The 26471-nt window shown below is 36.2% G+C and overlaps 1 protein-coding gene across 4 annotated transcripts in view; it reads left to right on the top strand.

Moving 5' to 3' along the window:
- MAPK8 (mitogen-activated protein kinase 8) overlaps positions 1 to 26471 on the top strand; it is a 105612-nt gene that overhangs the window by 64464 nt on the left and 14677 nt on the right. For 2 of the 4 annotated variants that reach the window (XM_048219233.2, XM_026481531.4), the window contains exons 2-7: positions 134 to 304; positions 4348 to 4477; positions 9843 to 9901; positions 9991 to 10129; positions 22823 to 22988; positions 26195 to 26266. In XM_048219233.2, coding sequence (XP_048075190.1) covers positions 183 to 304; positions 4348 to 4477; positions 9843 to 9901; positions 9991 to 10129; positions 22823 to 22988; positions 26195 to 26266 — 688 coding nt within the window. In that variant the 5' untranslated portion in view covers positions 134 to 182. The remainder of the gene's footprint in view (positions 1 to 133; positions 305 to 4347; positions 4478 to 9842; positions 9902 to 9990; positions 10130 to 22822; positions 22989 to 26194; positions 26267 to 26471) is intronic. The other 2 variants (XM_026481528.4, XM_026481532.4) reach the window with 1 other exon arrangement.

Genomic DNA, 26471 nt, shown 5'->3' with positions numbered 1-26471 from the left:
TTGTGTTTTAATGAAGCAGTTCTTTTAACATGGTATAGCAATCTGTGTTACTATCAGTGAACAGAGTGAGGACTTGAATTTTAAGATTAGACAAATTCATTTTACTAACATCACATTTTGTTCCATTTTGCAGCTTCTCGGTGAATATTTGGATGAAGCCATTAAATTAATTGTTTGCCATCATGAGCAGAAGCAAGCGTGACAGCAATTTTTATAGTGTAGAGATTGGAGATTCTACCTTTACAGTCTTGAAACGGTATCAGAATTTAAAACCTATAGGCTCAGGAGCTCAAGGAATAGTATGGTAAGTTTTTACTTCCAAAAATTAAGCAAAGAATCATTAACTGCCATCTTTTCTCTTATATATACCTTGGTAAATATTTAACTTGCCTCAAAAAATTAAAATAAAACTATACAGTTTAAAGCTATAACATGGCAAACGTTTTTGTTCTCGGGTTGATGGTCTTTATTATTTAATAAACACAACTTTATAAACCAGCAGTGCCATCTTTAAGTATAAAGTATCATTAAATACTTGGTCACAAGCCATGTAAAGACAACTATCAGTCATAAGAAAAGAAGAAGTGGCATGCTTGTTAATTTCATGTGTGCACCTATTCCCATAGCTAGTTAGTTGTTTAATAAGAAGCTTCACTTAATCATCACTTTCACACTATAATGAAACTCTGGAACTTCAGAAATCTTATTTGGGGAATGAAGTGAGTTAATACCATCTCATTGTATGTGTTTCAGAGTATCTTTAAAATTGATTTACTGGCTAATTTCTATGAAAGGCCTAGGCTTTATAGATCAACATAATCCTTTTTTCTTTTTTTTAAGTTTTATTTGTTTTAGAGAGAGAGCAAGCACGGGGTGGGGGGGGGGCAGGATAGAGGGATAGAATCTCAAGCAGAATTCCTGCTGAGCACAGAGCCCAGTGCAGCCTGATTTCATGACCCTGAGATCATGACCTGAGCTGAAACCAAAAGTCGGATGCCACCCAGGTACCCCAACATAATTCTTTATAAAATGAAGGGTAGAACACTTTTGGAGACAGGTCTGCTAATAATTTTAGATCACTGAGTTAGCATAATAAACTAGTGTTTGGGGGAATTCTAAGCTTCACTCAAGCATAATTATATATTACCTCTTCTTGAACCAGATTTATTTCAGAATCTATTAAAGAAAATCATGTGTTTATGACCCTGCAGGTCTCCCAGGTTCTAGAAAAACTCTTGCACATGTACATAAAGAGACATACATAGGGCTGTTCTTTGCAACACCATTTATAATAGCAAAAATTGGTAACAGCAGCAGGTCTATCCATGAGAATAAAAAATTGTGATATATTCATATAGTGAAATACTATACAACATTTAAAATGAACTGGAGCTATGTTTCAACAAGGACAATCTCAGAAATGTAGTGTTGAGTTTAAAAGGAAGATGCAGAATATATATGCATTATTGTACCATTTATGTATAGTTTAAAATATGCAAAATAGGGGCGCCTGGGTAGCACAGTCGTTAAGCGTCTGCCTTCAGCTCAGGACATGATCCCAGTGTTCCAGGATTGAGTCCCACATCGGGCTCCTCTGCTGGGAGCCTGCTTCTTCTCCCACTCCCTTGCTGTGTTCCCTCTCTCACTGGCTGTCTCTCTGTCACATAAATAAATTAAAAAAAAAAATCTGCAAAATAGGACCATGTAGTTAAGGATCCTTACATATTTAGGAAAGTGTAAAAACTCAGAATAATGTTTACCTCTTAAAATTAGAGACAAGGGAGGGGACTCTACCTGTGATAATATATACTTTTTAAAAAATTTAGCACTTGGGGTGCCTGGGTGCCTCAGTCAGTTAAGCGTCCAACTCTTGATCTCAGACCAGGTCTTCATCTCAGGGTCCTGAGTTTAAGTCCTGTGTTGGGCTCCATGCTGGGTGTGGAGCCTACTTTAAAAAAAAAAAAAAAAAAAAAAAATTAGCAATTATGGTAAAATACTAAAATCTTAACAGATTAATGGGAATGATAGTATTTATTCTCTTTTTGTACTCTTGAAGTAATTTATAATACCAAAAATTACAGAATTTGGATAATTTTATAAAGCATTATTGGCTGGCTGGTTGTCATTTTAGCCAACCATATTTTAACAAACCACAAATTAAATTTAAAGAAGATAACTTGCAACAGTCAATACAAGAAGGATTCTGAAAGCCAGCTTGTGGTTCAGATTCTAGCTTTATGATGTATTAACTTTGTGACTCATGGCAAGTTAACACTTATAAGCCAGTTTTCTCACCTAATTTACATGGTTGTTGTAAGGAATATAGTATTTATAAATTTCTTAATAGTGTTTAAAAATGTTTTTTGTGGGGTGCTTGGGTGGCTCAGTTGGTTAAGCATCTGCCTGCAGCTCAGATCATGATCTCAGGGTCCTAGGATTGAGCCCTGCGTTGGGCTCACTGCTCAGCAGGGAGTCTGCTTCTCCCTTTCCTTCTGCATCTCCCCCTTCCCACGCTCCTGCATGCACGCATGCTCGCTCTCTCTCTCAAATTTTTAAAAAAAAAATTAAAAATGTTTTCCTGGGGGCACTTGGGTGGCACAGCCGGTTAAGTGTCTGACTCTGTTTCAGCTCAGGTTGTGATCTCCCAGTCGTGAGATCAAGCCGCACATGGGGCTTCGCACTCCATGTGGAGTTGGCTTAAATTCTCTCTCTCTCTGCCCCTCTCCTCTGTGTGCTTTCGCTCTCTCTGTCTCTCAAATAAGTAAATAAATCTTTAAAAAATTTAAAAAAACCCAAAAACCTCACTCTGTTACCATCAGAATCAACTGAAGAGCTTAATTCTTTTTTAAAGGCAGTATTTTGGGCCCAGTGATAATAAGATTCATAGGGGTCTGGATTGGGGTCTCTAATTCGTGCACATTTAAGTATTAACAACTAGAAATCTAAATTCCTTGGATACAAAATAGTGTAACCTACTTAGATACTTTAGAGTTTGAAATATTACTTTGTTTTAGCAGATGAAAAATTAAAAGGAATGAATTTAATGCTTAAAAATAAAACATAACTTGATACAGTCAAAACTTCTATTTTTTTTTATGACCCCTAATGTTTGTTTGTTTTTAATTTGGGGAGAACATATCTGTAAATATGGCATTTTCTAACTCAATGTTGTAATATTTATGTATGTTTTGCTATGTGTATGTATACATATGTATACACAAAATAGTTATGGCATATATAATTCTGTATTTACATGCCAGAGTACCAATGTCTCAGTACGTATTTCTTCACAAGATTTGAGATAGTGAGATAGCTAGAAAACAAACTCAAGTGTTGAGTTAGATGAGAGAATAATTTTAATCAGCGGTGTGCTAACTTTCCAAATATCACATAAACAGAAGTCTTATAGTATATTAGGTAGTCCAGTATGAAAAGTGGTTAACTTCATATCTTAGTCTTTTGGTCTCAGCTTTGCTTTTAACTTTCTGACTAACCTTGGGCAAATCGCTGGCACTGGTGAATTCGAATGATTTTTAAAGTCTCTTTCAGTCATAATATTCTATAATTTTAAGATATTTTTCCTTATTTGTGCTTTACTTTCTCTGATCTGTCATTTGCAAAACATGCTGTTTAGTCAGTGTCATATGGTAGAAGATATGAAGAGTGATGAGGATGATGTTATATATCACAGAATTATAGGCGTTTCATTAACAGTTACAAAGCAACGTCTAATGTCCTGAGATCTAGCATTTATATTTGTAAACTTGATTTTTTAATTCTTCCTCCAAAAACAAATTTTAAGTACTTTCTATATTGTAAAATAACCTTTTATATACCTTTATATATGTGTTCTTTTCTCTTTCTGTATGCATTTTGTTGTGTCCAAGGAAGATGGACGTGATCTACTTATGTAGAATTCTCCAGGAAGTATTTGGGTAGAATTTATGACCACATGTATTCTTTAATCCTGTCTTTCCTTGGTGTAGGTGCAGGGTGAAGGATTCATTAGGCTTAAAGCTATCTATTGGACCTGAATAGTCCTTAAACATTTGTGCATTGAGTGCCCATTATATGCTAGGTGGATCTTGGAGGACACCCAGTAATAAGCACTGTGTCTGTCTTCACAGTCCATTGAATATATTAGCATTTTAAAAAACAGTTAACAATGCTATACATTGTTGGAATATGCTATAATAGGTATAGAAGAAACATGTTGAATATCAAAGATTGGAAATTGATACAGTTGCATTTTATTTTTGGAGAAGGGAATCTGCATGAATGTTTCATAAATTCAGTTTTGCAGATTTTAAAGTTTTTTTTTGTTTGTTTTTGAATTTTTTGTTACAGTGCAGCTTATGATGCCATTCTTGAAAGAAATGTTGCAATCAAGAAGCTAAGCCGGCCATTTCAGAATCAGACTCATGCTAAACGGGCTTACAGAGAGCTAGTTCTTATGAAATGTGTTAATCACAAAAATGTAAGTGAACATTTTGGAAAATGTCTTAAGTATAGCTGAAATCAAGATTTGTTTGTGAATACATAACAAAAACTTTAAAAATATATTTGGTGCTTTAAGTTCTTCTGGATTGAAACATTTAAAAGGGGTATACATCTACAGTGTAAACTTTTCTCAACTTTATTAAATTATATCAAAAGAAAACAGCTTCTGAAATTTAGATTGTGTAATTTTCTGACATTTAATTTGCAAAAGGAGTTTTAAAAGAAGTAGGTGTTTTAGAAGAACTTTATTTATGCTTGATCTCATCTTCTACTTTTTGCTTTCTGTCAGGCTGACTTTTCAGAAAACTGTAGCCTTAGCACAGAGATGAAATTGTTCCCATTTTACTTTGACACTGGAATTTTATTTAATAATATTAGATACAAAATTCAAATCATTTTTCCCTACCCTACTCCCACGTTTTGAAGTGATGCTGATACTCACTGGTCATTTTAGGTTGAAGATAGTCCATGATTTTATAAAGCAGTTTAGCAGAAACTTCAAAAAATATTTAAATGAAATTAGGAAAATATCCCTAATTCTTTTTCCTAATGATTATAGCGACTTAAAAATATAACTTTCACTCACTTTGAGAATGAGTGAAAACATACTTTTATGATTATTTTAATGGAATGATTTCTCTCAGCCCAGAGGAAATAAACTGGGAGCGAATTGTGTAAGGAACAGTTTTATGAACCAAACCAAAAGCATCGGACTGAAGATGTCTTGTGGTGTTTGTCCAAAGGAGTTGATAAAATCTAATAAGCTCAATGCTTTCTAATGCCAGATAACACAGTTTACCACATTTTGAGAACCAGCGCTGCAGGCCTCTGTGTACTGGAGTTGTTAGATTCGTCATGAGGGGAAAACTTCACGGAAGTTAAGAAGGAGGCTCCTTATTTGGGGAATGTATAGTGTTATTTTGAAGACACATACATAGTGAAATATCAAATATAAAGCAGTGGAAGTTTGATTGTCAAATTGTGGCAGATGGAAAATAAGTGCTGAGATTTCAGGAGAGAGAAGATTGTATGAGCTTTCATGAAATGGGAAAAGCTTTGGGGAAAGGTGGCCCTAGGTTAATTCTTAAAAATGCGGTAAAAATTGGGTTGTTGAAGGAAAAGAGCCTCCCAGAAAGAAAGAAGAGCACTTAGAAAGAGGTGTAGATTAAAGTCAGTGACAGGCAACAAGTTGTGTCAGCCATTCTTGTTCTATGTGGGAGCTAGCCATGTTGCTTGTCAGGGTTTTGCTGGTGGCCTCCTGCCCTCAGATGGAGCTGTTCATGCCCCCTTGTAGTCCATTTCAAGGTGGTGATGACTGTGATGTTGCATTGGGAACATGGCCAATAAACTCCTACTTCCTGAGCCTGGGTGACAGCAAAAAAGGATGGTTCCATTGACTAAATGGAGGGCATGGAAAGCTTATTTCACATAGTTAACCCTCTGATGGGGATGGCAAGGTCCATGCAGGCAGTACCCTTGGCACCTACAAGAGTGCTGACATAGAGTAGATTTGTTTGGAGAGTGAATGTAAAACTAAATACAGTTGACCCTTGTACAATGTGGGAGTTAGGGATGTCAACCCTTTTGCAGCCGAAATCTGCATATAACTTTTGACTACCCCAAACTTAACGACTGATAGTCTACTGTTGGCTGGAAGCCTTACTGATAACATAAATAGTAGATTAACACATATTTTGTGTATTACATATATTATATTCTTAGAGTAAGCTAGAGAAAAAAATGTTACTAAAATCATAAGGAAAATTCTTACACAATACTGTACTGTATCAGAAAAAGTCCATGTATAAGTGAACCCACACAGTTTGAACCCATGTTGTTCAAGGGTCAACTGTATAGGAAAGCCAGGAATGATAAAGGAATTTTTATACTTCTAATGGATGGATGTTTTTGTAATGTCTTGCCTTTTCAGCAGTTTCATGTTCCACACAGATCATCTCTTCATTGGTCTAAACATCTGTTTTTTCCCACCTCTTTTTTTTTATTGTGGTAAAATACACATTACATAAAACTCACTCTCTTAACCATATTAAGCATACACTTCAGTGGTACTAAGTATGTTCATATTGTTCTGCATTTCCTATTTTCATAGATGCTTTTGAGTTTGTTTTTCAACTTGGTCACTTATCTCTGAACATACTTTGCTGTGTCCCCTAGCACACAGTACTTCATGTCTGATTGAAATCTCCAAGAGAACTGAGGCATATAATCTCCTCTTAACCATGGACATTATAATCCTATTTAGAAATCAGGTCACCATTTGATTCACATTGTTTTAGTAAGTTATTCTTTGTCACAGGCCTCCTAATAGATCACATCTTTCCCATCTTTTACTTTCTTTTCTTTTTTTTAAACACTTTACTTTTAAGTAAGCTCTATACCCAACTTGGGGCTCAAACTTATAACCCCCAAATCAAGAGTCATATGCTGTACTGACTGAGTGAACCAGGTGCCCCCCATCTTTTACTTTTTATCTTTTGGTTTTGGAGGTTAAGTATAGTACTTCCTATTTCTCCCTAGAATTTCACATGTGAAATCTGGTTCCTCTTCCCAGACTGTTGGGTATTGCTTTTTCCTTCATTCTGACTTTCACTTATTAGTTTCACGTCCCAGTGTTGCTCAGGATGCCTTCTTAATTGCTGGATTAGTTCATTAGTGACCCTTGGGTATACCGCAAAAATGACATGTGTAACTATAAAAATTACCCATCTCTCCTGAATTCTTCATCTTATTCACATGGATATTATGACTGGAGACATTTTCAAAAATACCTTTTGGAAATCTTCATATACTTACCACATTTCTGATCTGCTGCTGTTCTTTGTTGTCGTTGTTGTTCTATTCACAGAAGGAAGTACAGTTTCTCAGTGAATTTTTACCTGCTTCTAGTAAGTGTTACTTCTCTCAGAGTACTTATATACCACGCACTGAATCAGTCCTTGACTTTTGTTTGGCTGTCCAGTCTATGATTGATATAATTTCCTTTATTTTCCTTTTTGAAAAATAAGACAGCTGTCTGTCTTCTTTATTTTGTAACTGCTTTACTGAGATACAGTTCACATACTGTACAGTTTATTCACTCAATGTGTACAGTTCAGTGGTTTTTAGTATATTCACTGATGTATGTGACTATCCATAGTTCTAGAACATTTTCATCACGTCACAAAGAATCTCCATATTGTTTAGCTCTCATTTTCCTATCTCCCAACCCCTTTGGCTCTAAGCAACCACTAGTCTCTTGTCTTTTTATGCTTTTCATCTTTAACACTTCTCTTCTACTGTAGCATTTCTCAGATATGAACAATTTTATTATTTCTCCAAGTCTCTAGATGTGCAGTTCATCTATTTAGGAGTCAGGAATTAATTCATTTTGAGCAGCTAGATGCATTCTTATTATCACTTTCCCTGTCTTAAACAGATTTGTTTGACCTTTTCTGATCTGGAATTATTTTTCTGAGTTTATTCACTGGACAAACATTTGAATGCCTCTATAAGGCATAAAGCTTAGATGAATGACATAGATTCTGCTCTCATGAAGTTGGTCTAGAAAAATTTTCCCATCCCTAATTGTTAACACATGTTTTAAAAATGTGTGTCAACGCTGAAAAAGTGAATAATTCTTTCTAACAAGGATCCTGGTGTGATTGGGATGAGGCTGTTGTGAAAATGAGACTATATGACACTGTGTTAAATGCCGTAATAGCATATAAGATATTGTGGGGACTAAGTAAAGAAAATATTCAGCCACCTGTCAAGGACTAGAGGTTGTCAGACTCTATGAAAGTCATTAATTTTGAAGGTAACTGAATTTAGTAGGTAAATATGACAAGTACAGGGAAGAGTATGTTTAAAGGCATTGAGCATTTTTAAAGCTAACATTGTTTAAGCTTATTTAGGAAGGCCAAAGTATCAAGTTTAATAGTGAGCTTAGCAGGAGATGAACTGGGTTGATGTTCTGTCATGGAAGGAAGGCTTTGAACAATACGTATTGCAAGGGAGTTTTGAAATTTTTTTTTCTGGCATTAAGTTTTTAAAGAGGTCAGTAATATGATCAGGTCTTTCTTTTACCATATTACAGGCAATAAAATAGAAACCATTGTTTAGGGAATCTTAATGTTAGAAATAATTATAGCATGAGCAGTCTAGATGAGATGTTAGAATCCTCAATCTATACAGTAGCACAGGGAATAAGAAGAATAGGTTGAAGTTCAGCTGACAGTACAATGGGATAGTATTCTTTTCAACATTTATTATGGTGCAATTATTGAAAAAGGAGTAAAAAATCACTGTGAGCCTTCTCTTTTATAAGAGAAAGCACTCCGGAAAAGTTAAGGGTTTGGGTAGGAATGATAAGGAGTTCAATTTTATATTTGTGAGATTTTCATGTGAAGTGGCAATATATAGGCAATATATATTTGAGACTTACAAACTAAGCAAGGACTTTTAATGTATATTTGGAAATTATCCACATAGAGATGTTTAGACAAAACAAAACAAAAAACCATATATTGCTCAGGGAAAGGATACAGGTAGAGAAAGGAAAAGGATTAAAGACAGGATGGTGGGGGAAAGGGCATGCCTGTGGATGAACCAGTGAATAGACTGGGAATGCAGAAAACTGGGGAAGTTCAGTATTATGAAAAACTGAGGGCATTGCAGGGAGGGCTGAGATCATATACAGGTATTAAGTTAGATAAGAGCTGGTAGAAGGTATTTAAAACTTGCTTACAAATTATGTAGAGAATTGTATGATATAGGTCCTTGATAATTGAGTATTCATAAATGTAATGGATATGTGGAACTCTTCCGTTGATACAGTTTTTTTTAAGGCTTTTTTTTTTTTTAAGAGCATTTTAGGTTCACAGCAAAAATGAGAGGAAGTTACAGAGATCTCCCATACACTTCCTGCCCTCACACATGCATAGCCTACTTCATTACCTGTATCCCCCACCAGATGGGTACATTCATCATAATCACCTGATGCATCCTTATTACTCAAAGTCTGTAGTTTACATTAAGGTTCACTCTTGGTGTTATACATTCTTTGGGTTTGGACAAATGTGTAATGACACAATATATACTATTATAGTATCATACAGAGTATTTTCACCCCCTAAAGATCCTGCGTGCTTTGGTTCCCTCCCTACCCCTGATCCCTGGCCGTAAAGTAAAATAAGAGAGATTACTTGGGCTTAGAACATAAGATTTTAAAATTCTTATACTGACGGTGGAATTTTTTTAACCCATGTATTTGCAGTTTCTAAATGAAAGTATTATTAGTAACAGTGGTGTCTAATTTTTTGGTCTCTTTGCTTTTGCCACAGATAATTGGCCTTTTGAATGTTTTCACACCACAGAAATCCCTAGAAGAATTTCAAGATGTGTAAGTGTGATAATTAAAATTTTATGTTCGTACATTATTCTTAGACTGTTGCTGTACACTTTAGCTGTCATCTTTTTTCACCCATGAAGTTACATAGTCATGGAGCTCATGGATGCAAATCTTTGCCAAGTGATTCAGATGGAACTAGATCATGAAAGAATGTCCTACCTTCTCTATCAGATGCTGTGTGGAATCAAGCACCTTCACTCTGCTGGAATTATTCATCGGGTTAGTAGAAAAAATTATTATTATTATCATCATATTCTTTTTTTTAATTATTGAGGTGAAATTCACATAACATAAAATTAACCATCTTTTAAAAGGGTTCAATTCACTGACATTTAGTACATTCACAACATTGTTCAACCACCATCGATACAAAATTTCAAAATATTTCCATTGCCCCCAAAATCATACACATTAAGCAGTCAGTCCCCATCTCTCTCTCTCTCCCCAGCCCCAGGCCTCATACCAATCTGCTTTCTGTGTTTATGGATTTATCTCTTATGGATTTTTCATATAAATGGAATCAGATGTAACCTTTTGTGTTTAGGTTCTTTAACTTAGCATAAGATTGTCAATCTCCTTCATATTGTACCATGTGTCAATAGTTCATACCTTTTTATGACCAAATAATATTATAGTGTATGTATGTACCATGTTTTGTTTATCCATTCATCCACTGATAGACATTTGCATTATCTCTGCCTTTTTAGCTTTTGCGGATAGTGCTGCTATGAACATTCATGTACAAGTATTTGTCTGAGTTCCTATTTTCAATTCTCTTGGTTATCTTCCTAGGATTCGGTCCTGTGGTAATTGTTTTTTGTTTGTTTTTTAAAGATTTTATTTATTTATTTGACAGAGCAACAGAGGGAACACAAGCAGGGGGAGTGGGAGGGGAAGAAGCAGGCTCCCAGCATAGGAGCCTGATGCAGGGCTCCATACCAGAATGCTGGGATCACGCCCTGAGCCTAAGGCAAAGGCTTAATGACTAAGCCACCCAGGCGCCCCAGGGGTCCTGCAGGTGGTAATTGTATATTTAACTTTTAGAAGGACTACTAAACTGTTAATAGTGGCTATACCATTTTACATTCCCTGTAGCAATGTGTGAAGGTTCTGATTTCTCCAAATCTTTGCCAATACTTACTGACTTTTATTCTAACCTAGTGAGTACAAAGTGGTATCTCCTTGTGATTTGCCTTTCCTTGATGACTAAAGATGTTGAATGTTTTCATATGCTATTGGTCATTTGTATATCTTCTTGGGAGAAGTGTCTGTTCAAGTACTTTGCCCATTTTCTTTTTTTTTTTTTAATATTTTTTTATTATGTTAGTCACCATACAGTACATCCCTGGTTTCTGATGTAAAGTTCGATGATTCATTAGTTGCGTATAACACCCAGTGCACCATGCAATACGTGCCCTCCTTACTACCCATCCCCAGCCTATCCCATTCCCCCACCCCCCTCCCCTCTGAAGCCCGGAGTTTGTTTCTCAGAGTGCATAGTCTCTCATGCTTCATTCCCCCTTCTGATTACCCCCCCCCCTTTCTTTATCCCTTTCTTCTCCTACCGATCTTCCTAGTTCTTATGTTCCGTAGATGAGTTCCTCTCATCTACGGAACATAAGAATATTTTCTCTCATTTTATACATTGTATTTTCACTTTCTTGATATCCTTTGATGCACAAAAGTATTTAATTTTCATGAAATTCAGGTATCAGAATTATGTGGAACTGCTGTAAGGACAGAGACATAGACCAATGGAATAGAACTAAGAGTCCAGAAATAAAATCACATATCTGTGGCTAACTGATTTTCAGCAAGGGTGTCAAAGACCATTCAACTGGGAAAAAATAAGTCTCTTTAATAAACGAGGCTGGGACAACTGGATTTCCACAAACAAAAGAATGAATTTGGATCCTTACCTTACATCGTACACAAAAATTAACTCAAAATGTGTCAGTGACCTAAACATAAGAGCTAAAGCTGTAAAACTTAAAAGAAAATATCAGGGTAAACCATAATGATTTGACAATGAATTCTTACAAATGGTACCAAAAGCGCAATCAACCAAAGGAAAAAATAGATGAATTGATACTATAGCTTTCTAGTAAGTTTTGAAAAATGGGAGTAAGTGTGAGCCCTCCAACTTTATTCTTCTTTTTAAATATTGTTTTGACTATTCAGAGCCCCTTGTGACTCCATATGGATTTGAATATCAGCTTTTCCGTTTCTGCAGAAAGGCCATTGGAGTTTTAATAAAGATTTCATTTATTGACTCTGTAGATTGCTTGGGTTGTTTTGCCTTCTTGACTATATTTAGTATTCCGATTCGCGGACACTGGATGAATGTCTTTCTGTTTACTTACGTTGTATTAGTCTGCTTGAGCCGCCATAACAAAATAACACAGACTCAGCAGCTGAAATTGCCCTCTGAGCCTGCTTTTTCTGCATTCCCTAAATTTTTTTGTGTTGTTTTTTTCATTTTCATTCATCTCAAAGTATTTTCTTATTTTCCTTGTGAATTATTCTTTGCTGCATTGGTTATTTGAGAATATGCTCTTTAATTTCCACCAATTTTTGAATTTTGCAGTTTTCCTTTTTTCTTGATTTCTGGCTTCATTCCATTGTGGTCAGAAAGATACATTGTATGATTTCCGTCTTTTAAAATTTATCGAGACTTGTTCTGTCACCTAACGTGGTCTATTCTGGAGAATATTCCATGTGCACTTAGAAAAATACGTATTCTCCTGTTTTTGGAGGGAATATTTCTTAAAGGTTACCATTGGGATTGCAATTAATCTCTTCAACTTAGAATTTATTTTGAATTCTTACCACCTTACTTTCAACAGTACACAAAACCTCTACTCCTCTATACAATCTGTCCTTCCCCCATTATGTTGTAGTTGTCACAAATTACGTACTTATACACTGTGTGCCCAGTAATATAGATACATAATTATTGTTTAATGCATTTGTCTTTTAAATCATATTGGAAAAAAAAATAGGAGTTAAAAATCCAAAACACAGTAATACTGACCTTTGTATTTACCTGTGTAATTACCTTTACCAGTATTCTTTATTTCTTCTTACAGCTTCAGTTTACTGTGTAGTGTCCTTTTATTTCTACCTGAAGGACTACTTTAGCCTTTTTTATAGAGTAGGTAACTAGCAACAAATTCCCATAGCTTTTATTTATCTCAAAGTATCTTAATTATCTCCTTCACTTTTGAAGGATAGTTTGCTAGATGTAGAACTTTTATTTGGATTTTTTTTCTTTTAGCAGTTATTAAATGTGTCTTTTCACTGCCTTTTGGCCTGTATGATTTCTTTTGAGATATCAGTTTTTAATATCATTGAGGATCTCTTATAAGTGACAAGTTACTTCTCTTGATTCTTAAGATTCTCTTTTTGTCTTTGGTTTTCAGCCGTTTGATTATAATGTGTCTCAGTGCAGATCTCTGCCTTTATCCTTGGAGTTCATTGAGCAGCTTGGATGTATAGAATTATGTCTTTCATTAAATTTGGAAGTTTTGGTCATTATTTTTTCAAGTATTTTTTTCTGCTCCTTTTCCTTTTTCCTCTTATTTGGCACTTCCATTATGCATATGTTGTACACTTGATGGTATGCCATGTCTTGTTTTCTTCAACTTTAATGTCTTTTCACAGGCGAAATGGGTTATTCATTTGCCTTGCAGTGTTTTTGAGAAATGCCCCCTGTCTAGCCCAAGACCAGAGTCTCACAGTGAGAATGCAGGTTGTTTTCTTTAAGACTCTCCACCCAGCCAGGAAGATGGGTGGGACAAGGGCTAGTAAAAACACCACACATTTTTCTTGTTGTTTTTTAAGTTGCCTTTTTCTTGATTCTGTACTTACTTGGTTGTTGTGAACATTTTACCTGTTTCCCAGATTTCTGAAAAAGTTTATCCTGATCCGTTTTGCTCTGCTTTTTGGTGTTTCTGTGGAGCAGTCTACTCTTCCATTTTTGTTGACATCACTGCCTTTAATTATATTTTGGGAAAGTTGTATTTCACCGATTTACATGAGTAGTATAAGCTTAGTTTTGCTCTGAAATGAAGCGGTATATAAAATATCCTGCTATCATTACCAGTTATATAAAATTGAGTATTTATCAGAGTTGTGTTTCTCATATATTCAGAAATAGTTTATATTTTTGTAATCTGTTTTTTAACTGCTTTATTGACATGTAATTCACATACCATACAGTTTATAAAGTGTATAATTATTACATTATATTCAAAGGTTTTACAGCCATCACAATATAATTTTAGAACATTTTCATTAGAATATTTTTACCCCCCTTAAAGAAATCTGTACTTGTTAGCCTTCAATTCCTGTTATCCCCTGTTCCCTTCACCCCCAGCCCTACACAACTAACATACTTTTTATTGCCATATATTTGCCTATTCTGGATATTTCATGTAAGTGGAATTATATATAATGTGGTCTTTTGTGTCTGGCTTCTTTTCCCTAGCATAGTGTTCTCAAGGTTCATCCATCTATTTATCATGTATCAGTACTTCATTTCTTTTTATTGCCAAATAATTGTTCACTTTATGGATGTATACCACATTTTGTTTATCTGTTCATCACTTGAAGGGCATTTGGGTTGATAACCATTTTATGGCTATCATGAGAAATGCTGACATGAACGTGTGTGTGCAAATTTTTGTGTGGACATGTGTTTTTGTGTTTTAGTTTTAATTCTAGCTTATTCTTTGAAAAGTATAACAACTAATTTGAGAGGAATTTCTTGAAAAGTATTTAATTCAGTGGAATTACATATTTGAGCTACCTTGTGTCAAATAACCTAACTCAAATGAATACACAGATTTGTGCTCAAGTTACCTGTTTTAAGACAGTCACATATGTGAGATATTTAGGCTTATCCTTAGTTATCATTCTAACTGAATTGCTTTGTATATTGCATATGCAGCTGCTGTACTGTTGTGTCTAATGCCATCTTTAGGCAATGTAAGAGAAATCTCCTTACGTGGGAAAGTATATCATCTTCCACATCACATTATATATTGTGTGAGGCAAATGAGGTAAACTTCTTGATTTTGTTTTTGTTTCTTTTGCCCTGTGGACCAGGACAGTAATGTGCTACAATGGAAGTTAATTTGATTTTAGTAAAGTAAAATCTTCGAAATAAAAAATTTTCAGATTAATGGGGGGCTAGCAGGTAGGTAAAACAGAAATCACAGACTACATGATAGAAGATAGGAGACAAAAGAAATAGCAAGAAATATAAAAAAGAAACTTTAAAATTACAGAAGACCAATATATAACATAAAGGGTAAAGGGGATTAACCCCTTAACGAACAAAGTTCAAATTTTGACACACAAAACCACCACCATCATGTGTTTCTGTATTGCAGACAATTATAGCAAGCTTCCAAAGGCTGAAAGCAAAGGTATTGGCAAAGATGTAGTGGGAAAATAAAACATGAGAACAAGGATAACTATTTAATCACATGCATTGAATATGGTGGGGCTAGGGACAAAGTATTTTTCAGTAACTTTGTGAGGATAAAGGGTGTAATCCACCTATTTGGATAAGTAACTGTCAAGAACTTTATACATGCAGTGGAATTGTAATACACAAAGCTTAAACTGTGAAAAATAGAAGAATTATACGAACACGATAGTATTGGGATATTTTAATATACTCCCTTAGTGTGGATGGATAAAGTGGTAAAAATACAGTACAACTGTAGAAAATTTATTAATAATAAATTTGAGCTTATAAGAGACATATTAGGATCTGTTACCTATGAAGAAGAATGTGCCTTTATCTTAAGTCAGACTATCTGGGAAACAATCTCTAGGATGGAGATATACATGAAAGAAGTTTGTTGGGGAGTCCCCTCAGCATCAACATCTTTAAGGGAGTAAAGGAAGTCATACTAATACTGGACAGAGGGAAGAATTGAATTGAATTCAATCACTCCAGAGTCCTCAGCTGGTGATTCAGTTGGACTTTGAGGAGCAGCATGACCTTGGAAAAGGTGGCTCTCTGTGGCTGTAGGCAGTTCCAGGAGAGAGATTTGCTGAAAATTCAGCAACCAATACTGCTAGCAGCTGGGAGGGATCCTGAACCAGGGATCAGAACAGGCACCACAGGACTCACTCTATAAGACACCTCTGGTGCTACTTGTTCCTATTTCCTTCATACAGTAAGTTCTGGATACTACTCCAGGATTTTACTTGATATTTGTTCCTTGACTAACTTAGAAGAAGTTTAATGGGGTAAACAACAGCACCCACTCCTGTAACTGGTCTTGAGGCCACAACTGATACTCATCTCTCTGCTTTACTACTAAGTCTAAATACCCTTCACCCCAGCCTAATACCTCTGCTGGTCTAAGATCATTCACTTGGTAAAATAACCTGAACTTTCCTCTATTAGGGTTTTAGTACAAGTCAGGGCTGGGAATGGGGTTCCACATAGTCCCTCAGAGACCCAAGCTGAATGAGGCTCCACCATCTGCGTGGTTCCTGGTCATTGTGTCAGGGGAGGAGAAAGCCGGGTGGTGTGTACTGTCTCTTCTGTGCTTTGGCCTGGAAGGGACACACGCCACTTCCTCTCTGAGCCCATTGGCAGAACATGAGGACCTGCCTAATTATAAGGGACAGGGAAATGTGGAGAGGCGGACTTCAGAATGTTGGTGAGCGTTTTTCTCTGTCACAGTCTACCCTTCTGGTCATGAAACATTTCTTTGCTCCCTTTATTCCACACCTTTATTCACCCCCTGCTTAGGGGAGATAACCCAAAATCCTAGTCTATCAAGGCATTTATTTCCCAAGTGATACATGGTAATCTCTATTTCAGATCCAGTAAACAATCCCATTTGGGAAATTGAAAAGTTTAGTCATGGGTTATTTGTAACTTGAAAGTCTGTTGGGCAGTGGTGCCTGGGTGGTACAGTCAGTTAAGCCTCTGACTCTTGGTTTCAGCTCAGGTCATTAAATCTCAGCATAGTGGGATCAAGCCCTGTGTTAGACTCCACGCTCGGCATAGAGTCTTATGCAGACCCCACGCTTGCTCTCTCTTACTCTCTCTCTCAAATAAATAAATAAACACATTTTTAAAATTATTTTAAGAAAGAAAGACATTCTGTTGGGCAGATGTTGTGTCACTTCCCTTGGAGATGGGGTGGGGGGAATATTCCTTGATTAGTCCCTGAATCTCATTTCTGCAAGGAATGCTCTGTTCTCTGTAGTACCTGGCTCCACTCTGTGAAGTGTGTTTCTTTTCTACTGTCCTTTTGAATATATCTTAAGTGGTTATTGGAAAATGTGTTCTTCTTGGGGGCTGCTCAGCTTTCTCAGCTTACTCTCTGTAAAAGATTGGGGGCCCAAGTGCCATTTTAAGGCGGTCCTTCTCAGTCTGGACACTATTGATGTTTTGGATAAAGAATTCTTTCTTTTGAGGAGCTGTCCTGTGCGTTGTAGAATGTTTAGCACATTCCTGGCCTCTACTCACTAGATGCTGCCAGTACTCCCCAATTGTGACAACCAAAAATGTCTCTGAACAGTGCCAGCGATCCCCTGGGGGCAGAATTGCCCTGAAAAGTCACAGACTAATGGAGTTTTTTGATAGTACAGCTCTGTCAGAAGTTTAGGAGGCTGCTTCTTTTTAATTACAGTTATTTTTAGAGCACATTTGTTAGTCACTGGCTCTGTATTCTTCGACTGAATGTCTGCCTTTAAGCTTTCAGGCTTCTGTGGGCAGATGTGAGGCATTTTCATCAACTGGAAGAATGTACAGCTCTTTTTCCCTCAAGGATTTTCAGAATTATTATGTGGAAATGATGCATGAAAAACAAATCCAAGGTATCGATGGCTTAACACAACACTTATCGCTTGCTCAGGGTTCTGCGGTTCGGTTATATGGCACTGCTCCAGATCATGGGGTCGGGTTCAGCGTTTGTCCTTGTTCAGGTTTCAGCATCCAGGCTGAAGGAGTACCTCCCTGGGGCGCATCCTTTTCTCGTGGTGAAAGACAGTGGAGCAAGAGCCAAGCTAAATCAAGCATATTTAAAACTTTTTTTCAGATTTGGTGAACATCATATTCCTTCACATTCCATTGCCTAAACAAGTCATCTGTCAAGGCTCATTAGTATAATGGAGGAGTACAGATGGTCCCCTACTTACGGTGGTTCAACCTAATTTTTCGACTTTACAATGGTGTGAAAAGTGATACACATTTCATACTTTGGATTTTGATCTTCTCCCGGGTTAGCAGTATGTAGTCCACCACCCTCCCGTGATGCTGGGCAGTAGCAGCGAGCCGCAGCTCCCAGTCGGGCACGCAGTCACAGGGGCGAACAACCGCTGCACTTACAAGTATTCTGTACCCACCCATTCTGATTTTCACTTTCAGTACACTACTCGATAAATTACGTGAGATATTCCAACACTTTATTATAAAATAGGCTTTGCGTCAGATGATTTTGCCCAACCATAGGCTAAGGGAAGTGTCCTGAGCATGTTGAAGGTAGACTGGCCTAAACTATGATGTTTGGTAGGTTAGGGGTACTAAACGCATTTTCAACTTACGATATTTTCAACTTATGAGGGTTTATTGGGACATAACCCCATCATGAAGTCAAGGAGCATCTATATACTGGGTTGCGTGGGGGAGAGTTTTACTGGACAATCTGCCATTTTTTTAACGGTTTAGTAACATTTAGCTTTTCTAGAATGGCAAGGTCCTGATATTCTAGATTCTGGTTCTCTTTCATTTCTGCTTTTAAAGTGGCCAGTTCTTTCAAATGCAGCCAGTAGCCACCAATACACTACTAAAGTTCTGCTTTCCAATCTCTTCTAGAGGAGGGATCAGCTAACTTTTTCTATAAAGGCTTGATAGTAAATATTTTAGGCTTTGCAGATAATAGAGTCACTGTCACAGCTGTTCAGCTCTGCCATTGTAACACAGAAGAAGCTGTATACAGTACGTGATTGAATGGGCAGGACTGTGTTCTAATAAAACTTTCTTCACAAAAACAGGCCTTAACTTGTCAACCCTTGTTCTAGAGTTTCAGGTTCATTATGCAAGTGCTGTGCTTTCCAGGTTATTGCGAGGGGCAGTATCCTGAAATGTATTGCTATTACATAACCTGGATCACCGATCCAACCTCTGGTATTAGTTTCCCTGCTGCCTGTGGCTCAAACTGCTAAGCTATGATCCTGTGTTTATAATAGTAACACCCCACTTCTGGCACTAATTTTAGTGTTAGAATAGTATAAAGGAAAAATATTTCTATGTGTCTCCTTTACTCTTACATTATTACTTCTAACACCAAATGTGTGTGTTAGAATTTTAGTGTTAGAATAGTATAAAGGAAAAATATTTCTGTGTCTCCTTTACTCTTACATTATTACTTCTAACACCATTATTACTTCTAACACTTAGTTTTTCCCACACCAAACAAGTCTCTGGACACCAGCTGGCATGTCAGTCCTCATATTGCCTACCTGGAGATAGCATCAGATCCAGCAGGTCAAGGGATTAGTCCTCCAAGTGCCTGCTGTTCAGATGCCCATCTCAAACCCAGGTGGTTATCTGTGGTTCTGACCTACTGGCTGTAATTCAGAGATTTGCAAGATCCCCGTCCTCAGGCTCAATTAGCTTGCTAGAGTGCCTCACAGAAATCAGGAAAGCGTTTTACTTACTAGATTTACCAGTTTATTACGAAGGACATAACTCAGAAACAGCCAAATGGAGATATGTATTGGGCAAGGTAAATGGGAAGGGGAGCAGAGCTTCGGTGTCCTCTCTGGGTGCACCAGGCTCCCAGCACTTCCACATGTTCGCTAACCTGCAAGTTCTCCTTACCAGTCCTTTTGTGTTTTTATGGAGGCTTCATTACCTGGAGTGATTGATTAAATCATTGGCCTTTGATGATGGAACTCAGTCTTTAGCCCTCCCCCCTTCCTGGATGGAGGTTTTGGGTAGGAAATGCTGAAAGTTCCAACCCTTTAATTACTTTGTTTTTTTTCCCTGGCAACCAGCCCCCATCCTTTGGAACTTTCCAAAAGCCACCTCATTAATAACATAAACTCCGGTATCCTCAAAAGGGACTTTTTTTTTTTTTTTTTTTTTTAAGAAGGAGCAGGAGTGCAGGGGTGGGGGAAGAGGGGTAGAGGGAGAGGGGAGAGGGAGAGGGGAGAGGGGAGAAGAGAGAGAATCTTAGGCAGGCTCCATGCCCAGCACGGAGCCAGACGTGGGGCTCAGTCTCCCAACTCTGAGATCATGACCTGAGCCAAAATCAAGAGTTCCATGCTCAACTGACTGAGCCACCTGGGTGCCCTGATAGGGACTTCTTATGAATAACAAAAGGCACTCCTTTCACCCTTATTGCTCTTATCTTTTAGGTAATTCTAACGGTTTTTGGAGCTGTGTGCCAGTAATTGGGACAAAGACCAAATATGTATTTCTTATTATAAATTACAGTGTTACAACTAGGCTATGCCAAGGTAACAAATAAACCCTAAATTCTTAGTAGCTTAACACAACTAAGGTTTATTTTCCATACTCCATGTCCAGGGCAGATATGGTGTGGGGTAAGGATTCTGCCTTCCTTGTGCTCAACAACCTGGGCTGACAGACTACCTGGAATGGTACTAATCAACAAAACAGGGGAAGAGACAACAGGATGTTGTACCTGGCCCATTTGTTCTTTGCTCCCACTCCCATCCTGTTGACTAGAACTAATCTCAGTTAGGCCTTGCATGTAAGGAAGCTAAAAAATTATGGGGGAGAAGTTGGAATATTAGGTTAGTTCTACTTCCTCTGCCACAAATTTATACAAATTCACTTATTCTTCTCATATATAGTTGGCAATGTTTCTAACATCTGTAGAAAGGTATAGATTGATATTGATGTACAAAGATGAATTTCAGGTGATATTTGTTGAAGCATTTTTTTTACTGTTTTTTTCTTGATAAAAAATATTTCTCAAAAAAAAATTGTATTGTGCTCTTAATCTTTCCAAAATAAAGTATGTGAGGTTGAAATCTTATTTCTAGGCTAGAATGCAGTAGTATAAAGAGCCATTAATCTGTACCCATCACAGTAGAAACTGAAGTAGTATCAAAGCTTGTAATACGTAATTCTTGAATAGTCTGTGTTACTTTGCTGAGATAATATATTTTGTAAATAATGTACCATTATATTTACAGAATAGCAATAATGAAAATTTCCATCTTCTATTTCACTAAGCCTGTTGATATCTATTTTTAATTTGAAAAAGCCCTTAGATTATATACGTTCTAAACCCATTCATGATCACCTGCCAAAATATGCTGAAGACAACGTACGTAATTTTCTGGATGTAAATGTTACAAAAGTGTAAACGCTGTCTTTCAGACCATCTTTTTTTCTTTTGTATTAATCACTGGTATTTAATGTTATATACTACTTGTCAGTACCAGTAATAGAATGTTTTTGTGGTAAAGATATACTGTGCTTGCTTTCTTTGGTTTCCTGGTTCAGAACAAGATTCATTGGAGCTAACAGGGCATTGTGTTGGACTTGAAAAGTCATGAGTGCCTTTTAATGATCATAGCACAGAATTCGTTAAGGTTGTGTTAGGTGGAAAATTCTTCACAAGGCATCAACAGCAAGTAATTTTATGGATTAGTGGCAGCAAGACAATGGTGTCCTACTCCCATGGGCAGATAATTTTATGAGTAAATTTGTGTGATTTAAAGTGGAAATCCAGTGATGGAAAGACTGATAATGGTCATTTCAGTCCTTTAGAATTGAAAATCTGCCAGTTTGAAAGGTCTAATGACATTCGCTTGCATTGACACGGAATTCCCCATTGTTGACCTGTAATATCTTTATATAGATATAAGCTTTATATAGCTTATTGTGACTTTAAAATCAGATTTTTGGGGGGTGGCTCAGTTGGTGAAGCATCTGCCTTCAGCTTAGGTCATGATCTCAGGGTCCTAGAATTGAGCCCCACATTGGGCTCCCTTCTCAGTGGGGAGTCTGCTTCTCCCTCCGTCTCCTCTTCCCCTCCCCACTCATTCTCTCTCTCTCTTTCAAATAAATAAATAAAATATTTTTAAAATCTCATTTTTAAAAAAGCTTTTTATTTGAGAGGAGAGAGAATGTGGTAGCAGGGGGAGGGGCAAAGGGAGGTGGAGAATCACAAGCAGACTCCCTGCTGAGTGCAGAGTCCAATACAGGGCTTGATCCTATGACCCTGAGATCACAACCTGAGCTGAAATCAACAGTTGGACACTCAACCAACTGAGCCACCTGGGCGGCCCTAAAATTAGATTTTTAAAAATCTGGTAATTTAGTATACAAGTGAGCATAAATACTAACTTATGATTCTCTTTCTTTTACTGTAATAACTTTGAAATGCCTTTTACTTGCTTTTATTGTGCTTGATTGAAAATTTCTAGCTAATCATAATTTCTAGAAAATAAAACATTACAAATTTCTCTAATATGTATGTATGTATTCATAAGTGGAAAATGCCATCCAGCTAATTTCTCAAAATTGCCTGTTACAATGAATCTGAGCAGTGATGTTGATTATAATGAGAGAAATTACAACAGTTATCATGAATTGTTTTACAAGTGATCTATTGGACACCTGGGTGGCTCAGTGGGTTCAACATCCAACTCTTGATTTCAGCTCGGGTCATGACCTCAAGGTTGTGCGATGGAGCCCAGTGTCAGGCTCCCCCTGCTCAGTAGGGAGTCTCCTTGGGATTCTCTCTCTCCCTCTGTCCTGCCCCCTGCTCACTCACTCACTCTCTCTCTTTCAAGTAAATAAAATATTTTTTTAAAAAGTGATCTAACAACTTGTGAATTATAAAACATTTATATATATCATAGCAGTCATTTTTTGTTTTTAATATTTTGAAGGACTTAAAGCCCAGTAATATAGTGGTAAAATCAGACTGCACTTTGAAGATTCTTGACTTTGGACTGGCCAGGACCGCAGGAACTAGTTTTATGATGACACCTTACGTAGTGACTCGCTACTACAGAGCACCTGAGGTCATCCTAGGGATGGGCTACAAAGAAAACGGTCAGCAAACACTATTTACTTGAAATACTGTTATTTGCTTTTGTTTATCAGATTTCTTATGTAAATATTTAAGCTGAAGTGCATAGAAGTTAAATGTATCACTAAAATGTTTATCACGGGTTTGAAAGTAACTATAAATTTTGTCATAAATGTTTGGAAAAACTTGAGGCCCCTGTTTATTTAAATATAAGTACATAACTATCAACACTACAGTTGGATAAAAGATTTGTTGCTATGGCTCCTAAAACAGAATATATGCCATTTGCTTGCCTGTAACTTGAAAATGAGTATTTCTGACAGGGGCTCAAGGAAGTATATGGTGGACTGACAGTTTATTCTTTAGTAGTAATCCTACTTTGCATTAGTGGTATTTGAAGATATTTCCAACCTTATGAAACTAAAGTTATAGCACTTAGTGTAAACTTTAAGAGCTACAGTGAGGCCATTCTGCAGAGCTGATGGATAATTAAGGTGATCTTTTGGAAGAAACAGTGTCTCATCAAAGTCTGTGTCCCACCTTAAAGAAATGGCATTATCATATGTGGGTATATTCAATTAAGTATTTCAGCATTAGAATCAAGGTTGAAGAAAGTTACCAGGCATGTAGTTCACGTATTTTTAAAAATGTTATATATATGTACATACATGTAATTTAAGTTGAATCTCGGATATTTAGGATATAAATAAATCTACACAGGATTATTATGGACTTACACTGTAACTTTTAAAATGTGGTAATTTCATCCAAAATACTCCCTAGAATAGGACCTAGGGTTTTGTTTTTTTCCACAAGGAGTCTGGAACAGCAGTTCACTTTGAATCAAGAAACTGTATTACTTCAATCTTTAAGATTCGTTTTTATAAAAGACAGCATTGAAGTGAGGATTTTAGCTTAATTTCCTTTGCTTCTCTGAATTAATTATAAACAAATACTTTAAATATTTACGATTATTCCTCTTTAACATGCTGTTCTGTTTTCTTACTCTCTTAAATTGTTTTATACCTTAGAATTCAGTGAGTTGGATTTAGTATTAGACTCTTTCCTTTAGAGAAGTGAGACTTCCAGTGACCATGATAAAGATTGCTTTTGCATTTGCTATAAAGCTATCAATTGTCACAGATACTGTGTCACTCAGTGTCCTATAGATGTGATCTTGGAGATAGCTTCCTACCAGAAATTAGCACTGAGAGAAACTATCGTATAAAGAATTGACGTGTTTTCCTGTCTTAGATAGGAATTGTATAGATCACTTTATTGCCCTTTTTTGCCTCAGGAAACGAAGTCAAATGTAATGCTTAATCACTATAATGTTAGCAATAAGGTTAAACATAAGAACTTCCTTCTTTGAGTAGCATCCCACCCCCACTTTTTTTAACAACTCTGTTTTGCAGACTGTAATATAATGGAATATATTTAAACTGCCTAATAGGCTAAGCAATTAGACCATTTAAAGCTAGTTTTGTGTTTGAATCAGGCACACCGTATTTTGAGAAATCTTCACCAACCCAGACAATATCTTCTCATGCTTGTAGCTTTTGAAATTTGTTTAAAAATATGTTTTTCTTAAGGTTACCTATATAAATTATGTCCTGGATATTTAACTAAAGTTTGCCATTCTCTAAAATCTATAGGGAAGTTTTATTGTGGTAGATTTATTCCAAAAATGAAAACCCTGGAAAAAGATTGTTCTCTGAACTGATTTATAAGTATTACCTTTTCCTCTAAAATTTTATTCTTGAAAGTTGAATCATATAGATTAATATGAATTTTAATATGAAATTTTAGAGAAACTTTAGTTCTACAGGATTTCCAAAATTTATTCCCACCTTCGTTCCAAGATTCTGTAATGAGCTGGCAGTCTCTTTATGAGTATATTAGAACAGACTTCTAATTTCATAAGTCCACCAGCATGGTCACCTCTCCCTAACACTTATTTCTTCCCCTTTCTTCTTTTGCTCTTAAAAAGGACCTTGAAACTTCAAAAACAAATGCAAGTTTCTAAGGCTTTCTTTTTAAATTGCTTATTCTTCCCCCTCTTCTATTAAACTGCAACCACCTACTCTCCTTTTTTTTAAATTGAAGTGTATAATAGACATACAATATTATGTTAGTTTCAAGTGTACGTCATAGTGATTCAGTGTTTATATATATATATATACACATTATGAAGTGATCATCACCACAATGAATCTAGCTACCTCCTCTCCTTTTTTTTAACAAATTTTCAAACCAAAGATATAAAATGTCAGCGTGTATTAGTGAACCAGGTGGAGATCTCCAAATCGCCATTTTCCTTGTCTAGTAGATTCTTTTCAGCATTCATTAGAGCTCCTATTAAAAGTTGATGAGGGGCAGTAAGTCAACGAGGAGACTCTTTATGGATAATAAATCTGTGGGAACTTTCATATTATATCCAACTCAAACTAACTTCTTAAACCAAAGCAGTTTGGTTTTATGGGTTTAAAAAACTTTAAGTGGAAAACATATAAAATATACTTCTTTTACAAAGTTTTCTTCATTGATTATTTGTTCATTCTCTATGCACTTGTTCCTTTTGGGATAACAGGGTAAATGTAGCATGACATTGCCAAGAAAACACTGACTTTCAATTCGGAATAAACATAGGACTTTTCAAATAAATTTACCCATTTTTGAAATCCAGTTTGAAAATTTCTAAAGAGCTGTTGATTAACTTTTTAACTATAATGACTCATAGAAACACATTCTTTCTGTTAAATATTTTAATATACTAGATTATTTCTGCTCATGCTTTTTTCTTTTATTTGACTTAAAGAGAGAGTATAATGCACAGTTGAACCTCAAAATAGTATCAAGATTTTATTAAATTTTGCCGCCTCGTGTTCATTTTCAGCCTTATTTGCAAAGATGTGTTTGGTTCTGTTTCATATTTTATAAACAATTTTTAGAGACAAAATGTATAGGTTTTTCAATTATGTGATTTCTGTGCATAGCTCTCACTTTAAATTAGATATGTAGTTAAAAGGCTACACTTCACATTTGCTTTTGTGAATCAAAGCCTTTTGAAAAATATTTTGTGTTTTAAATTATTCCATTAGCTAAAATTAAAATCACTTTTTTCTTTTTGTGATGTTCGCAGTTTTTATATAATGCAGTCATATTATGCTTCTTTGATTTTAATGACCTTTTGCTTTGCTTTTCCTTCTTTTGTGCTGCAAACATATAGTGGATTTATGGTCTGTGGGGTGCATTATGGGAGAAATGGTTTGCCACAAAATCCTCTTTCCAGGAAGGGACTGTATCCTTGTGCTGCTGCAGCAGTTAAATTAGTTAGGTGATGAACTTCCTTATGTTCTCTAATGAAAATAAATATAGTACATTGATATATATGGGTTTCTTTAAACAGATGTAAAGTTTGTGGCTGTTATAGTTCAAAAATTGTTGAGACAAGAAGCTGAAATATTTGTAGGCTGCATCTGGCAGTAGGACATACAGTCTCTGCT

Source organism: Ursus arctos, unplaced genomic scaffold (genome assembly GCF_023065955.2).
Source record: "Ursus arctos isolate Adak ecotype North America unplaced genomic scaffold, UrsArc2.0 scaffold_7, whole genome shotgun sequence".
Lineage (NCBI taxonomy): Eukaryota > Metazoa > Chordata > Mammalia > Carnivora > Ursidae > Ursus > Ursus arctos.
This window is presented reverse-complemented; position numbering and strand designations above follow the sequence as displayed.